Raw genomic sequence first — 18,483 nt, 5'->3', positions numbered from 1 at the left:
TCCTTCTTTGTCAGGTTGAATAAATCTGAGCAAATAACTGTAGTGTTTTTCGAATCTTCCATGGATAAACCACAGTTAACTATATGCCCTTCAAGTGAGTACAGAAACAACACTCCAGAACAATACCAGAGCACTCCCTAACACTTGAGACTTTGACTTCAAAGGAAACATAAAACTGAGGTCTTGACCAGCGGGGCTTAATAGACTTGTAGAGTAGGGAAATCTAGAAAATTTCTTTCCACCTACTGAGGTAAAAACTCTCCAAACAAGAATGGATGTCAAACAGAACATTATGTCAGAGACAGAAAAGACCGAACAATGAAAGGCTATAAAATCAATCCCTCGAAAATTAAATGCTCAGGTCATGCTCGCTAGTAGCAAAAAAACCCCAAAACAAAACAAACACCAAAACCATAAAATTCAAGATAAATCTGTATCCTGAATGCTGCATGTGGGTCTAGATCCCAACAGAGGCAAAAAATGGGAAGATGGAAAATGGGTGAGCTGTATTTGTCTGGCTGATTTTGTATTTATATAGATGCTGTGTTATATATTTGAATTTCTCCTGTTTGAAGACAGTAAAAAGAGAATGAAACTGTTTTTCCCAGTTTCCCACTCCTCTCCTCCTTTCCAAAGCAAATTTCTGGCTCTGCAACGGTAAGCCCTGAGATTCTCCTACCTTTGATCGGTCATCAATGATATTCAGAATAACATTCATGAAAAGGGCAAAGGTTAACTTAGGTTACACCTAACTTCTGGTCTTGGATTCTAGAATTAATGAAGTATGATGGTTTTACTTTGGTCCCTGTTCTTGAGGGGAGAGTTGCCTTCTAGACCAGCTGAGGTTTCTTGACAGAGGTTAAACACCAGACTACAGACTGCCACAAAAGGCACAATGCCACCTTGCCATTCCCTCCTCCCCACCCCATGCTTTTCTATAGCATTAAACACAAATCAGCCAAGCCCAGGTTCTAGCCCAAGTTTTGTCTGCATGAATGCTGCAAAATTCAACCTCCAGCAGCTGGTCTTGACTGCTGTGAAACCTCTCTTCAAGGTTCTGAGCTTACTCAGATAATCAGAAAAGAGGGCTTGGCATCCAAGAATCAAATCCTTAGTCTCTGCTAATTGGAATGTTGCAACACTGGATCAAAATAACTTATAGTTTTCAGTGATGATGCACAGCAATAGGGAGTGCATATGATTTAAAATGCAAAGTAACAATACAAAAATTGGCTAACTACATAACAACATATATTTTTCAAGTCCCAGTAACAGAGGAAAAAAAGTAGCTGTTCACTATCATGAGTATTTATCTTCTACATGTTACATAGCCTATTTATATTTATTTGCTTACACTGTATAAACATTCAGTACAACCAAAGTAAAAACAATGAACTGATAGTTATGTCCTGATCAGCATAGGTAGCAATATTAGGTTCATGCCATTTTCAGTATTCTTCACTGAAATGGTGCCATACTTCTTCATTAGTAAGAACAGCTATAGCAAGAACCAGTTTTGCCTTACAATCACTTTAATACAGCTACTAAAAATTAATAAAGCCTCTTTGTGAGTCATCAATTCAATCCCTAGAGACAAAAGGTAGTGCTCAAAAAAGAAATCTTTATTTCTAAATGACTAGGAAGTTATCAAAAAAATACATCTTTATCACTACTTTATATATTTTCCTTTTACTGAGACAGAATTTTGGCAAATTTTGTTCTCAAAAGCTTTTTTTTTTTTTCACATCATAAAGGTATTTGTTTAACAAAGTCAAAATTAAACTGTTCCATACTACAATGTGGTCATTTAATAACAATTGAGAAAAAGATTTTTTTCCACCTTGCTATTGTCAGTGGACAGTCAAGTTTTTAATTTCCTGACACACAAAAGATATTTCCAACAATACCTGCATTGATGCTCCTTCCACTCTTGCTACACAGGCAACTCTATCCAGGAAAGTCACCGTTACCGGAACAGCAACAAAGAAACCTTTACAAAAGGCTTTAATGTATCTCCTCCCCAAACCTTGAGCCTGTGCCATAATCTGAAAAATATGAAGAAAATGGGAAAAAAAAAGTTGTTATAAAACAAATTTTAAGTAACAACAACATAGCAGCAATCCAATAAGGTGCATTTAAGAATAAATTAATTATATTATCTGTCTCCCAATATCCACAGTGAAAAAAAAAATGTGTACATGAGAATGAAAAAGAACAGAAATCTTCTCAGAATTTAAGTCTACCCTACAGAAGAGAGTTTGATACCTGACATTTACCCTTTAACTAATTTGACCATTTCTTGTGAACCTGTGCTAGCAGAACTTGATACTACTTGATAAAAATGACTCAGTGATAACAGTTCAGGCAAGCAAGAAGCAAACTGATAAAACCAGACAAAATCTAATTATGTATTTCTGAAAAAAACACATCAACTAGATTGAAATAACCAATTACAGAGCATTCACTTGGAGTTTACAACCAAAATCTGGTCACCAGCAGTGTTCCTCAGCATTCAATTCTAGAGCCAGTTCTGTTCAATATATTTATCAATGATCTGGATGCAGGACTTGAATGCACCTTTAGCAAGTTTGCTGATGATACCAAACTGGGAAGCACTTTTGACTCTCTCAAGGCACAGGAGGCCTTGCAGAGGGATCTAGACAGACTGGAGTATTGGGCAATGATTAATGGGATGAAATTTAACAAGTTGAAATGCCAGATTCACACCTAGGACAGAGTAACGCCAGGCACAAGTATAGATTGGGAGAGCAGTGGCTGGAGAGCAGCCCCACAGAAAGGGATCTGGGGGTGCTGGTCGACAGCCGGCTGAAGATGAGTCAGCAGTGTGCCCTGGCAGCCAAGAGGGCAAACCGCATCCTGGGGTGCATCAAACTCAGCATAACCAGCTGGTCAAAAGAGGTGATGATCCCTCTGTATTCAGTGTTGGTGCAGCCTCACCTTGCGTACTGTGTGCAGTTCTGGGCCCCACCATTTAAGAAGGATGTGAAGGTCCTTGAATGCATCCAGAGGAGGACAATAAAACTCATAAAAGGGCTGGAAGGAATGTCCTATGAGGAGCGACTGAGGACACTGGGCTTGTCTAGTTTGGAGAAAAGGAGGCTGAGGGGCAAACTCATTGCTCTCTACAGCTTCACAGCTTCCTGTGGAAAGGAAGCAGAGAGGGAGGTGCTGCTCTCTTCTGCCTGGTATTCTATGACAGGATGCGTGGGAATGGTTCAGGGCTGCGCCAAGGGAGGTTTAGACTGGACATTAGGAAGCATTTCTTTACTGCAAGGATGGTCAAACACTGGAACAGGCTTCCTAGAAAGATGGTTGATGCCCCAAGACAGTCAGTGTTTAAGAGGCATTTGGATAATAACATGCTTTAACTTTTGGTCAGCCCTGAATTGGTCAGGCAGTTGGAATATCTGATCATTGTAGGTGCCTTCCAACTTAAAATATTCTATTCTGTTCTAAAATTCTGTAAATATTTTTCTCTCCATACACTGGTAATTATTAATTTGTGACCCTAAAAGATGGATTGTGTTATGTAAGGAAAGGCTAACCATTTGCAACCCATTACCATTTCTTTATTAAATATTTTCACACATAAAAATTCACAAATGCATCATTCCCACACTTGTGGTAACTGCGAACATGTAAAATCAATTCAAATTTTCATGCATATCATAGGGACACATAGTAACACAATGGCTCCTTGTTCACTACTACATCAGAAAGTTAAAAGCATATTGGCAGGCTGGGCAGCTAAGTAATGACACATGAGACTATTCCACTCCAACTCACCATTTATTATGCTATCTCCCATCCATTTATTTAGCCCTGAACCACTGAACATTCTTGAAAAATACCTACAAAGTACACTGAAACACAAGTTGTTTGATCATATTAGTTATACCTCTGAAAAGCAAGCTGAGCACCTAGGTACTGCTGCAAAGGTACAAGACTATTTTATGTAACTGCAGTTTCATTATAAAAAATGCTGTCCTTCACCTATTGGAAAATCCAATTTAAACTGTTGTTTCCACCTAATGAATCCCTGGTAGACCCTGCACAAGATCAGTTTGTGGAGTCCCTGCTCCCTCTATCACATCCTAACTCCAACAGGCAGTAATAGAGGCAAAAACAGACTGTGCCCTGAACTTTCAAGTCTTTCAGTGTGTTTCTATTCAAGAATTCAGAATTATTTTTCAGCTGAAATAATGGAAAACATAAATACATGCAGTTTTGTTCAATGCTCTTACAGAGTATTTAGAATTTCACTACTGTGAAATAATTTTTTCTCTGTTGCATTTTCAGAAATAGGGAACTGATGAACTACTTGTATGCAAAATACAAATTTAAATCACTCTGATGAAATAGTACTGAAAGCAGTATTTCTGTCACAGATATGGCTACTTAATTCCATAAAGGAGAGGAAACACAGTTCTACAAAGCAAGCCATCAGCATATTCTTCACTAAAATTCTTTATAGATATTAATAGCGTTGCAATGACAAGATCTGAATTCTAAAAGACCGGAACATCTTTACTACTACCTGTGATATTCACCTTCACAAGGTTTTAAATCTCTTTTACTTATTTTCGTTAAGTGGAAATACTCCACCATCATCTGTTACTCTTGCTCATAACACAAGTTTAACTAGTAAAAAGACTAAATGTACTTAATGCTTGTAATTCAATTATTATTTTCTTTCTGCACATTTAATTAAAAGATTTTCAATTTGCATCAACAGCTTTCACAGAGAATCTGAAATAGGTTGTGAAAAAGAACAAAAACCTCATCAATGCAAGACAAACGTTAAAAAGCCTTACTTCCAGCTTACCATTTAAGAACTCCTTATTGGAACCAATCCACCAAAAGAGACAATTGCCTCAATTGGCACAGATTTACCTTTTATTCCACATAAAAATAGAATATCTAAAAATCATGTTTTTGTTTACCATTTAACAAACTGTACCATTTTATACACCTTAACACCCTTCTCTCAACCCACTGATTCCAAACTTTGCCTCTCAAGTTTTCTGGCTGGGATTCTACTCTTCTGCTATGAGGTCTGGCATATCTCAGACCTCCTCCACTCTAACAGCAATGTCAGCCTCAAAACACAATTTTGAGACCTTGCCCACAAACATACCCACCATGTTCTCTACAGTCACTCTTTGAGCTGGAAGCCATTGCCTGACAGATGCATCATAATATGACTGACGTAGGAATTTTTTTAAAAACTTTAAGAAATCAGACAAATTTACTTACTCTTTAAATTCCTCAGAGTCAAACCTATTTTTCACTAATAATGAAGCATGAAAGCTCACCCCATCCCTTGTACTAAATCCACTGACAGATCTTGTTATAAACTTCTTGGAAAAGCCCCATGCTGGTATCTACAGAAAAATCTAGTATCTGAAGAAAAGTTAATTGGTCAGACAATCCACAGGAGACCAACCATATGCTCCTGGAACTACAAGCTAATTAATAGTGTCACAGAATCTAGCAGCCAGGTTAAAACAGCTAAGACAAAATGCTACATTCTCAGTACATCACTTGGTCAAGGCAATACTGAGAATATTAAGCGGCTGTGGACAAAGCTGGGAGTTCAGGTCCTACTTCTGTGGTTTTGGACACATGCAGTATTACAAGGTACAGTATAAATAAAGAAGAGGGGGAAAACACCAACAGCACCCCTACAAGCAAGCAATTTGCAAAGTCACCTAAGCCAACAACAGCTGTTGTGCTGAAGGACTTCTCTACTTGCCCTGAATTTTCCTTCCTTCCTTCCTTCCTTCACTGGGCAACTGATCAAATCACTGGTTTTATCTTCCATCCACACCAAGAAGAATCCTTCATTTCCAATCACATGCTACATTCTGAAAGTTTCCTAGTTCCCCACTTCCCACAGTAAGGGACAACTTTTCCCCAGGACACAAACTAAGCAGGCCTGTAGATTATTCTACTGTAGAAGCCCTTCTTCCCAAAAGATAGTAAACATATGTGCACACATTTTAAACAGTTTGAGAGGAACTACTTAGTAACTACTTAATTCCTTCCATATAACAAAACATTATTAACACAAGGGTAAGAAGTTACTACATGTCAGTATCTCACTGAACAGTGTGTACATTTTTGCCAGGTCTGTTCCATAAGTTTTCCCCTCCAAAAAACACAGAAAATCATTTACCATAGGATAAGTATATGCACACGCAGAGTTGCCATGCAACTGCTGACACAATAGTTCATCATCCAGCCGCCAGTAGATGGAAGGTTACCCATCACTCTTTCAGTAACAGGGGCTTGAAGTTGTCTTGCATTGCCACAGGGGAAGAGCTTGAACATAGGCAGCAGAAAGACAGTTTGCAGCATTATCTTCTACCAGTAACTGTACACATGAATGGATAATTCTCAGCTGATAAATACCATTTGATTAAGATGTGCAGTGTTTTCTGTTCTTATACTTAGGTGCTCTTAGGAGAAAAGAAGGGAAGAAAGTAATGATAAGCATTTACTGCATTTACTGGCTTGCCAACGTGACGCCCATCTACAAGAAGGGTCGGAAGGAGGATCCGGGGAACTACAGGCCTGTCAGCCTGACCTCGGTGCCGGGGAAGGTTATGGAGAGGCTCATCTTGAGGGCGCTCACGGGACACGTGCAGGTTACCCAAGGGATCAGGCCAAGCCAGCACGGGTTCATGAAAGGCAGGTCCTGCTTGACCAACCTGATCTCCTTCTATGACCAGGTGACCCACCCAGTGGATGAGGGGAAGGCTGTTGATGTTGTCTACCTGGACTTCAGCAAAGCCTTTGACACTGTTCCCCACAGTATTCTCCTAGAGAAGCTGGCGGCCTGTGGTTTAGACAGGTACACTCTTCGCTGGGTAAAAAACTGGCTGGATGGCCGAGCCCAGAGGGTTGTGGTGAATGGGGTGAAATCCAGCTGGCGGCCGGTCACAAGCGGAGTCCCCCAGGGCTCGGTTTTGGGACCGGTCTTGTTTAATATCTTCATTGATGATCTGGATGAGGGGATAGAGTGCTCCCTCAGCAAGTTTGCAGATGACACCAAGTTGGGAGGGAGTGTTGATCTGCTTGAGGGTAGGAAGGCTCTGCAGAGGGATCTGGACAGGCTGGATCGATGGGCCGAGGCCAACCGGATGAAGTTCAATAAGGCCAAGTGCCGGGTTCTACACTTCGGCCACAACAACCCCAGGCAACGCTACAGGCTTGGGGATAAGTGGCTGGAAAGTTCCCCTGCAGAAAAGGACCTGGGGGTGTTGATCGACACCCGGCTGAATATGAGCCAGCAGTGTGCCCAGGTGGCCAAGAAGGCCAACGGCATCCTGGCTTGCATCAGAAATGGTGTGGCCAGCAGGAGCAGGGAGGTGATCATGCCTCTGTACTCGGCTCTGGTGAGGCCGCACCTCGAATACTGTGTTCAGTTTTGGGCCCCTCACTACAAGAAGGACATCGAGGTGCTGGAGCGTGTCCAGAGAAGAGCGACGAAGCTGGTGAGGGGTCTGGAACACAAGTCTTATGAGGAGCGGCTGAGCGAGCTGGGGTTGTTCAGCCTGGAGAAGAGGAGGCTGAGGGGAGACCTTATCGCTCTCTACAACTACCTGAAAGGGGGTTGCAGAGAGGTGGGTGTTGGTCTCTTCTCCCAAGTGACTAGTGACAGGACTAGAGGAAATGGCCTCAAGTTGCGACAGGGGAGGTTCAGGCTAGACATTAGGAAAAAGTTCTTCACTGAGAGAGTGGTGAAACACTGGAATAGGCTGCCCAGGGAGGTGGTAGAGTCACCCTCCCTGGAGGTATTCAAGGAGCGTGTGGATGTGGCATTGTGGGATGTAGCTTGATGGACATGGTGCTGTGTGGTGTTGGGTGGGTTGTGGCTTGTTATTTTGTTATTGTTGTTGTGTGGCGTGGGTTTAGTGGTTGTGTTGTGGGTTTTTTTTTGTTTTTTTTTTTGTGGATTTTTGATGTTGTGTGGTTTTTTGGTTTTTTTTTTTTTTTTTTTTTTTTTTTTTTTTCCCCCCCCCCCAGGTTGGACTCGATGATCTTACAGGTCTTTTCCAACCGTACTGATTCTGTGATTCTGTGCAGTCACAAGAAAGAATTTAGGCTAGTAAAGGGTAGACACAACAAAGATCCCTAGCATTTTTTAAAAAAACCAAATAATTTTCTGGTTGGAGTATTTGTTTAAAAATAAAGAAAACATTAGATAGTTATCACTCCTGGAGATAATATTCTGCTCTTAGACGTTATATTTTATAACCTCAATATGCTCTAGTTAACTATTTTCTTAGAAAACATATTCAGTTTGAGAAAATTTGTGAAAACTACTGAAGGAAATATTGCCAGAACTTTCTAATATTTCAATTTGATACATTTTTCTCTATAATATAGAGAAATTTTAAATTTATAACAGACTTTTTTCTAGTTTACATTTATTTTATATTTATGTTATAGATATATATCTATTATTTTATATTTTTCTGTATCAAATTAATGAATGGGTTCATTTAAAAAATGCATAAATCTCATACGTGCCTGTCATTTATGTAGAAAAATTTTGATGTCCAATGTTCAAAGTGAATTACAAATTTTAGCAAGGTTGAAATTAAGTATTTCCAAGTCTCTAATCTACTTTATTTTTAGAATCTAAGATTACAAAGTTACTTCTAAGGCTCCTTTAACTTACATTTTACTTATTTTTCAAAGAAGAATACCCTCCAGAACAGATAGTCAGCTTTTTAACAGCTTTAAATCTAACTATATAGAATTTGAAGAAGTGTTGGACAGTAACAACCAACAAAAATGCTAAGGACGAGAAGCTAATTATTTCACAGGTATATAAAGATATGCTAACAAGTTTAAAAGACATAACACGATTTCCTAATATATAAACAATAAAACATGGTAATCATACATGCTACTTAAAAATTGTAAATTCATCCAAGTGATAAAAAAAATTGTAAATTCATCCAAGCGATAAATCAGTAACAGTTGGTTCCAGTGCTTTCTAAAAATAAGATCTCTGTGAAGTATCAATGTTTAACGATACTGAGTGGAACTCTCTGGTATATAAAACTTTCTAAAGTATTTGTAGATTTTAAGAGCATCACATGTCCAGAGTAAAATTCTGAAATCCGGTGCTATGCCTGTTTTATGCTGACAGCTAAATATACACCAGGTTTAAATGTATGTCAGTGATGCAAGCAAAGGACTCTTTGCTGAAAAAAATAATTTCACCACCACATATTTCTGGATGTCTGCCCAGTCAGTGACACCTTGAATAAAATCAACAAATCACAACACTTAAAAGATGGCGCAACAAAATCAAACGTAACACATAGTAAAAATAATTTAGAGATGCACACACTTATCAGCATTTATAAATTATCCTTGGTTTAGGAAAAAAAACCCCACAGAATAATTCGGTAGAACTGACAAACTTCAAAGCAACAACCTTGAAAACTTGTTTGAAATGGCAACATGGACAAGAAAAATCCAAGATCAAAAATGCTAGCATACAGCAGGTCAAAGCATTAAGACTTTCACATTGTGCAGCTCAGAAATTAAGGCAGATGGAGCACAGCATTATCTGGACTGAAGTATCTGGTGCACAAAAGGTCCAGGGATTATAATGAGCCTCTCGTGGGTACTACAACATATGGAGCAGAGATGCTATTTAGATAGCTCTCTATGTATAAAATGTTTATTTTTTCTTACACTTGCCTGCACATTAGAAGACACTGTTTATCAAACAGCCTGCAGAAACTCATCAAGTAACATACAGAAAGCCCCAGGTTACAATATATTTGCAAATCTAGGTACTTAAAAATTACCCACAGAAGTATGATAGGAAAAATAGCTGTAAAAACAAGGCATTAGCAGTCATCCACAAAGGAAATAAAATGGCCCCTGATGTGCTTCTACAAGAAGGCATGTGAGGGAACAGGAAGGAGGGAATTACAACCTATATGCAAAACAACTACCCAGCTAAGACTGCTATATTAGTTTGAAATGACCTATTTGATCTAGTTCAGAAATTAGTAACTATACTATATACAGTTCCATAATCCATTGAAATAACCAACTTCTCTGTGAATCGCAATATGCATTTTTCTATAAATCAATAGCATCACACTAGAATTCAGGTATATGTGGTTTGAAAACAAGGAAGAGTTTTGTAACAGAAAATACCAAAACACATTAATGAGCCCAATTCTGTTGCATCCTACAAAACATAAAATTGAGCACAAAAGCTTTTGTTTTAACTAAGACTAGTACAACTTGAAGACAAGGTTATACCTGGTCTAACAAGCGTGATGAACAGGATGCTGCTCAGTATAAGGATTTGTGTGATCTTTTTAACATACGACTTTTCAACAACCTTTCATGATACAGGCCAGAGCAAACCACTGCCATGCAGCCTGACCCTCATTTCCACTTCAGCTATACATTTCAATAACTTTTACATTACAGTAATTTTTTGTTAGGGTGCACCTATACAGACTTTTTAGTAGGCTAATTTAATTCATATTAATTTATCCAAGCACAGGCTGATGCACATAAATATGATGGTGATGATGTAAGTTTTCATTTAAAAATACTGTCTAGTTCCAGAAGGAGTTCTCATCTACCCTTCATTAAACACAAGTCCATCCTGGTATTATTCCACTATAGGGGTGAAATTTCTATTCCAGTAATGTATTTACACCCTACACACAGGTTTTCCTCACAATATTCGTCCATCGTATTAATCTCCCTGTATGCCCTGGCACACAGTCATTAAAGAATACCACTCTATTACAAGTTTGGACATGCCACAGATCATGGAAATGACTATTTTATTACTGAAGCAGCAAATCCTCACCTCATCAGCATTTTCAGTAGCTACGCATGTACGCTCTACTGTTCTGTTTCTCCTAGGTTAGTCATTTTGTCCTGATACCTAGATGTTTTACTTGATCCAAATATAAAGCAGCATATTTTGTTAGCCTCAACTCCATTATACACCATTTTCTCATGCCCTACTTTGAATTAAAAGAATTAAGATTTCCATGTAATAGGTCCCATCGCTATGAAATACGCAGAAGTTTTTCCAGTATACCACAATACAGAACAACAATAAAAAACCAGTTTTGTAATCTTCTCAGAGCTATAACATACCTAGAAGTTCCCAAAAGCAGACAAAAATAGATCAACACAGTGAACCTTCAGCTTACAACCACATCAAAACAAAAACAAGCTTAAACCACAAAAATCAGCAACCGAACAAAATTATTACTGGAGAAAAATATCAGTTTAATGTGGAACTGATTCTTCTTTTAAGCTAGTATTACTACATCCCATCACTGGGATCTAACCCATGTACAAAGGCTCAATCCACATGTTGGTTGTGACTGGAAAGAAATTCATGTTGCTTATACCAATTAATTTCATGTCTCAAGGACATCTTACCCTCACGGACAATTGTGTATTTCCAAACAAAGCACTTCACTCTCAAAATACAAAGCAAAAGCAGAAGAAAATGTAACTGTAGATGAAAGTTACTCTCAGCAGTTAAAGTAACAACTACTTCAGAATGGAGAGTAATCAGTCATCCCTCAGTTCTGACAAGTTATTCAGGATTTTGTTTCACGCACGTAAACAACCAAGAAAAAGAACTCTAATACGATCACTTTTCTATGGGTATTGCAATACAAAAAAAGATCAGTAATTGTCATAAATTAAATCTTTTCAGAACAGTTAGACTTTAGATGTAATGCAACGTCTTCAAGTATTATCCCACAGGTGACTGGCAGAGTACCAGTTGTTCTCACAGAAAAGATACAGAAACATGAGGAGAAACAATTATCATATCTTCAAAGAAACTAATAATCATTCACATATATTGTACATAAAAGTATTAAATGACATCAATTTTGGAACACACTTAAGTGAACAACATAACACGTATTTAGCGTCTTGCAACTGAAAGTTCTGTCGTGCCTTGCAGCTTAAAGATTCAATGCATGCAAAGCAAGTTAATTTTATAAATTGATTTGAAGCGCCCTTTGCAGACAACTACCAGCTGCTATCACAAGTTGGTCTCAAGTAGACTGCATAAATGAGGTGTTGCTTCCAAACTCACTAAATTTGTAAATTGTATTTACAGTAAACAAGACCATAGCCTTTGATTTTTAATTCATTCGTACATTTATCTAGTCAACTCTCTGGATTCTTTCAAGCACCATGAAACTGTCAAGTTAGTTGTGGTTATCAAGAATCAATCTTAGGCAAAAACAACAACAAAAAAGGAAATACTCAGTTTTAACCAAAATATATAACATTAAGTATTCACGTAACATTGAATAAGCAGCCTAAGAATAACACCATTTAACTCAAAACATGAATATTGTCAGAAACAAACTCTTCTAGAAGTTTTTGCATTTGGATTAAGAACAAGTAAGTTTAGTACAGAACAGCGAAGTCTCTTCTAGCCTAATGGGAAATCAAATGAGTAAATATAAGAAACAAGCTTCTAGCTACAAATCTTTCAAGAACGCAAGTATGCACCGAGTATATAAGGACAGAATAATAACTGACAATAGTATTTATTATGGTTTGAATAAATAATTCCAAAAGACAGACTAGAGAGAATGTATATAATATTTGAAAGGTATTTTCCATTTTCAATGTACTTTACAAAAGTAACTAGTTCTCCCCCAACTACTGTAAAGAAGGCTTTAAGCATACTTGCTCAAAACAGGGCAGAATTAGAACTGGCTCCCCAACATAATATTCCCATGAAACCTAGCAGTAGGACCTGATGAACCAACTGCTTACTATCTACTGTCTGTGGCATATTAATAAACTGAATGTACAAACCAAACATGCAAAATTGTGCCTTTGAAAATAACTTCCTTTAACAACTCAGGTTTTATCCCTGGACATTAGAGGTCACTGTGGGACCTTCTAAGAGCATACCTAGCGTACTCCGTAATAACCGTTCACCACCATATTGATTTTGAGATAACTTCAACTGCCATTTAAATTTCTCAGGTCTGAAGAATAAACATAACAACTAAACCCAAATATTCTTGAGGTATACATATACTGAAAAATGAACAGTACAAGCATCCATAGCTACATTAGAAAAGCAAAAAGTTATTTTAGAATTTGCAGATTAATTTCTGGCATAAACTGGTAACTTTTTGACAAAGCAAAAAACAGATTATCCAGGAGGCCATTCCCCCTGGTATCTAACACTCTAAATAATAGTTCAGGAACACACCAGTTAAAAGTACAAAATCCCTTTGATAGAGAGAGCAGCACACTATTTATACAAGTCAATATCTGGTTTCTCCAGCAGTTCAGGACTTGCAGCGTACATGCCAGGTAATCACAGATATTTTCCCTTAATATATGAACAGAATCGTATTTCTCAATTTTAAAGACTAAATAATTTCAGTTGAAAAACAAACAAAAGACTTCTGTAAAATTACAAATGTTCATTCTGCACTGAGTGATACTGGTTTTAGATTTATAACCTAAAACTCTAGGTTTCAGCTTGTCCAAGTTTTATAATATATATGACATGAACATTAAAATACACATTTTTCAGCTGATCTTGCTTCTGGAATTTCAATGACTCATTTCCAAGCGTGAAAATGAATTTATTTTTAACAGAAAGAATTCTAATGCATAGGAACTAGGATTTATTTATTCTTGCCAAGACTTCAATGAGGATGAGAAACCGCTGGAATTTTTGTATCAATTAATAGAAAAAAAATGTATGTTTTGGCCACTAATTAGAACTGCAACTAAATTTAATTGGTCCAGAAGGATCTTAAAATCATGAAGTGCAGATCATGTGGAATACAGAGTCATTTTTTCAAAATGATAATGTATTGTTGAACCAAAAGCAAAGCACCAGGATCCAGGTATTCCAGATGTAGTTGGACTCTGTGGCACACTGGTCAACTTACAAAGATCTCAATATAAAATTCCAACTGTGACTGTGAAACCATCTGAATCTTAAAATTATTGTTCAGCATGATACAAATATTATTCTCATGGATCTGGATACCACCCACTACTATACCATGTGTATAGTTATTTCCCATCAACTTCAGGAGCAAATTTATTTCGGCATCCAAATACAAGTTACGCATAAGGATCCGTAATTTTAAAAGTAAAAGAAATGAAAGACGACTAAAAATCTCCCGATCACAGTAATTAAAAATGTTACGTTTTTTACAAAATGCATGTGGATTCAGTTACAAAGCCGCACATTGGAAAAACCAAGTCTAATTCTAAAGTCTTCTAGAGAAATTATTTCATTTAACCTGAAAATCCCTGAGAGGTTTTGTCTTCCAAGCATATTCTGTTGACAAATAATTGCTATTTTCCTCCTAACTGAACAATGAACAAGTATGTGTGACGTATGCTTTTTGGGGAGAAAAGGGAAATAACTTCCTTGTACCAGCACACTGTTATCTAGAGAGAGGTAAAGCAGCTTTCCTAGATCACCTCTCTCCTTTTTTGGTATCTCAATGTACTCAATTAATTGCAGTTCAACAGAACAGCAATGATATGATACACAAAAAAAAAAAAATCACAATGGAATACTAGCTAATTAAAAGATACTACGAGGTTAGAGTCTACTTGGTGTTCAGCTGCAGTTCTTCTATCTAAGCTTTTCATTGACTTCCAAAAAAATTACTTTTCCTTAAAAAAAGGACAGAACACCACAGAGATGTCTAGGAACTGGCTGAATCTCTTCAGCTTCAAGCATTGTGGCCTTTATACAAAGAAGTATTAAACTAAGAGAACAGATTGAAGGACAAGTACCAGACATGGAAAAACAGCCACTTTAAAGTAAGTTATATCATTATAATCCAAAATAATAATTTATATCTCTCACATGTCCGGGATGTAGGGTAACAGGAAAGCCACTCCATAAGGGTACTAGAGAACTGCCATTAACTGTAGTCCTCATAGGACAATTACAAGACCTTATAGAAATTTAACAAAGCATGAGGATGTTAAATAAGAATTGCATCCAGTCCAGGACCAAGAATAGTGCATAGCAGAAGTCCCACTTGCAGACAAAATGCCAGTGAATCGGGGAGCACAACCACGAAGTCGTGTTCAAGCCTCTGCTCCCTCCTACACAAGCAAACGCTGTTCATATTGCTTCACTTCTACCCTGCAGCATGGCAACGAGTTCCTCCCCTTCATCACCACTGGAAGTGAGAACATACCGAGAACAACAGTGCTTCACACTATTAGCTTTGCCACTTCTTTATAATCCAATCCCTTCCCACTGCCAATTAGTATCTCGGTAATTTAAAGGAGGAAGGGAAAAGGAAGGAATCCTACACGGAACAGCGTGCAGGATTCTACACGAGGCCGCGGCACGGCAGGGCCTTAGGAGCGTGTGGGGGACACGCGGCCGCCCGCGGCTGCAGGCGCAGTGCCCAGCGGGGCCGCGCCTGCCCACCGCTCGGGGTGCCGCCCGCTGCCGCTGAGCTCCTATCATTACGCCACACTTCCGCGAGCCCCGCTGCGAGAGTTTCGTCAGACACCGGGCGGGTCCTGAGGCCACCCCGCCCGCCTCGGCCCCGAGACGGGAGCGGCCCTGCAACCAGCGGGGAGGCGAGTGCCGGGGCGGGGTCCCCTGCTGCCCTTCCCGGCGGACAGCCCGCGCCTCTTCCCTCGCCCCCCGTGCCCTCCCCGCCAGCAGCGCCGCTTCCCCGCCCACACGAGGCGACTCTCAGGGCCGCCGCCCCCCGCCTCTCCCAGCCGGGACCCTCCCCAGAGGGACGCCACCCGCCCCGCCCGGCCCAACGGCCGCCGGCAGCTCGCGCGGGCGGAGGGAGGGGCGGGGCAGAGGGGCGGCACCGAGTGCCTGGCGCGAGCTGGGGGGGGGGGAAGGGAGGGCTCGCGATCCGGCCTGCCGCGCGGCGTATGTGGCCGCCCCCGGCCCCTCGCCTCACGCCCGTCCCCGCTCCCTCCTCCACCACGAGACGTCGCCCCCCTTTCCCCCGCCACTCCCTCGCCCCGCCACGCGCTCCCCGCCCCGACTCTCCGCGCTCTGAGCCCGCCCGGCTTCCGTCGCTCCACCCGCCTCCCGGCCGCCAGCCGCTCCTGCCCACTTACCCCTTCCTCCCTTCAGCGGGGGGCGGGCCGGCAGCGCGTCCGCCGCGCGCGAGCCGCTCGCGGTCACGTGGCCTAGCCGCTGCGGCGGCACTGGGCGCGGCGTGAGGAGGCTGAGGGCCCCGTCGGGGCAGGGCCGCCGCGGTCCCCCGGAACGGCGGCCCGGCACCGGCCCTGGCGCGGCGGCTGGACTGCGACCGTGCGGCAAAGCTCCTGGCGCGGTGTGAGGGATGCTCGGCTGCAGGGGCTTGCACCCGGCGTTTAGTTCTGGCGTGCTTGTTCCGGTGCTCTGCAGTCGGTATGGCCTGACTGGCTTACCTTCTGTCAGAGCAGACTAGGCCCGTTACAAAAAATAATGATGTGCTTGGTCTGGTCTTCTTTAAGTCTCTGCGTTTGCAGTTCCTATAGGAGTCCCGGAAAACTTGAAGCCGTTGGAGTGCAGCAGCCGTGGTTTCCTTCAGTGGTGATGGAGATCCGAACACACAAGGACTCCATTGTTGTGGCCATGTTCTGCAATCGGATAAAAAGAAACTGGTTTGAATAGTCATGTGTAATATTGGTGTTTTTACATAATATTTCAGTGTAAATCAATTGTGTAAGCTGCATACATTGTAATCTATGTAGAAATATGCAGGTTTTTTTGTTTAGCTGATGAGTTTCCTAGTGCATACCAGATTTCATTTGGACTGGTGGCAACCATGTCTGCTGTGCATCAAAACTGGCTGCATTGTACTTCCAATCCTATGTTCCAAGAATGGAGGCTGACTTTTCCTGTCTAGTGCAAGTGGATGCATTAGGGTTTGTCATTTCACAGGCAAGAGTGGTTGTTTTTATCTGCTGCCATAACAAGTGGAGGCGCCAGCATGAAGCAGGAGGTTTTTCGAGATAGTTCATATGCCTCAAGAATCGATGGGCAAGTTCATGGCCAAGAAATCTGTTAAGTGTTATCATGCACATAGAAACTACCTCTGGCTCAGGGGGTCCCTAATGTGGATCCTGGGAGATAGTACTACTAGTCTGGCCACTGTCAGAAACTGCTTAAGATGACACCCCTGTCTGACTCTGTGCAGTAAGTTATTTGTAATTTATTATTAAAGTGTTATTTTTAAGTTCAAATATAAAATTGTTTATAATTGAAATTATCTTGACTTCAAAGCTCAGCTATGAAAGTATGAATGCATAGTTGTCTGTAGTCTGACCACACCTTTTTACAGAGGTAAAATATTCTTTCCACAGTTTTTGAGATAGGAATCAACTATCTTAGAAGGCAATACCAAAGAGTACTTATTAATGAACTGAATTGGAAGACACACTCTTAAGACCATTTTTTAGTACAAGGTTCTTGAATTATGTATACATAATCTATAATATTTCTTGTTACATGCTCTTCCAAACACAACATGCCCAGCCTTTTGTCAAATCTGAACCTTGCAGCAATGCTTACAGCTTTTAATGCTTGAAACAACATTTTCACAAAAAATACAATTGGCTTTAGTGTGATTTTGTTTGCTGAAATAACAATGCGATGCCAACATATTTGTTACCTAGTATAAAGCAGTGATTGTTACCCTGTTGCATTTTTTGTTTTCCCTTTTTCATGTTTTTAAATAAGCACTACCTTTACAATCAAATAATTCTTACTAACTTTTTGTTGCTGATTACCCTTTGCTTAATGCATTATTTCTTTAACACATTTGAGTTGTGTGCTCGCTGTAAGAGTCTACAATAAGCCTTTCAGTGCATTGTGCAGGAATAAATACAATATTCAGCCACTGGTATACACCTTTTTCATTTTCATCACCCACAATGTAAAAATTTTATCTGGGAAATCTTCACAGAATGTTCAAAAACATTGCTTCAAAACACAATATTATATTTTCATTTGTAACTTTAGAGAAACATCTTATGGGAATGTGCCTCCATGTTTCCGTGCATTCAGAGCTGACGGTATGAAATATTTCCCACTGAAACTCTTCTCTGATTAAAGACTTTTGCTGTAAACTCTCAAGATCAAATGATGGCTTATCAGCAATTTTTTTCATCTTGAAATTATGTGTGTGCTAAACAACTAGCAGGAAATACCCATTTTTATTCTTCATTTATTTGTAAATAAAATTATATTTGTCAAAGCCAATACTAAAGTTACCAGCTGCAAATGATGCATTACCAAGGTTCACATAATTTTATTTTTCTTCTATTTTTTGTAAGTATTCCTACTCCAGTTACATTGCTACCTAGAAGTAGAGAATAGTTTATTTTGCTTTCAGCTCTAACAAATAGCTACTGAAAATGTTTTGCTGTTTCCATGCTTTGGTGCATCAGTGG

General features: G+C 39.9%; 1 protein-coding gene across 2 annotated transcripts in view; it reads right to left on the bottom strand.

The window, feature by feature from the left end:
- The window catches only part of IMMP2L (inner mitochondrial membrane peptidase subunit 2), a 485,257-nt gene extending 469,066 nt beyond the window's left edge, over nucleotides 1-16,191 (bottom strand). For both annotated transcript variants that reach the window (XM_059816789.1, XM_059816790.1), the window contains exons 1-2: nucleotides 16,162-16,191; nucleotides 1,908-2,045 (exon numbers count right to left, since the gene is read on the bottom strand). In XM_059816789.1, coding sequence (XP_059672772.1) covers nucleotides 1,908-2,042 — 135 coding nt within the window. In that variant the 5' untranslated portion in view covers nucleotides 2,043-2,045; nucleotides 16,162-16,191. The remainder of the gene's footprint in view (nucleotides 1-1,907; nucleotides 2,046-16,161) is intronic.
- Nucleotides 16,192-18,483: the final 2,292 nt, after the last annotated feature.

The sequence above is a fragment of the Gavia stellata genome, chromosome 4, assembly GCF_030936135.1.
Source record: "Gavia stellata isolate bGavSte3 chromosome 4, bGavSte3.hap2, whole genome shotgun sequence".
Lineage (NCBI taxonomy): Eukaryota > Metazoa > Chordata > Aves > Gaviiformes > Gaviidae > Gavia > Gavia stellata.
Note: the sequence above shows the minus strand (reverse complement) of the source record. Positions and strands in the feature narration are given on the sequence as shown.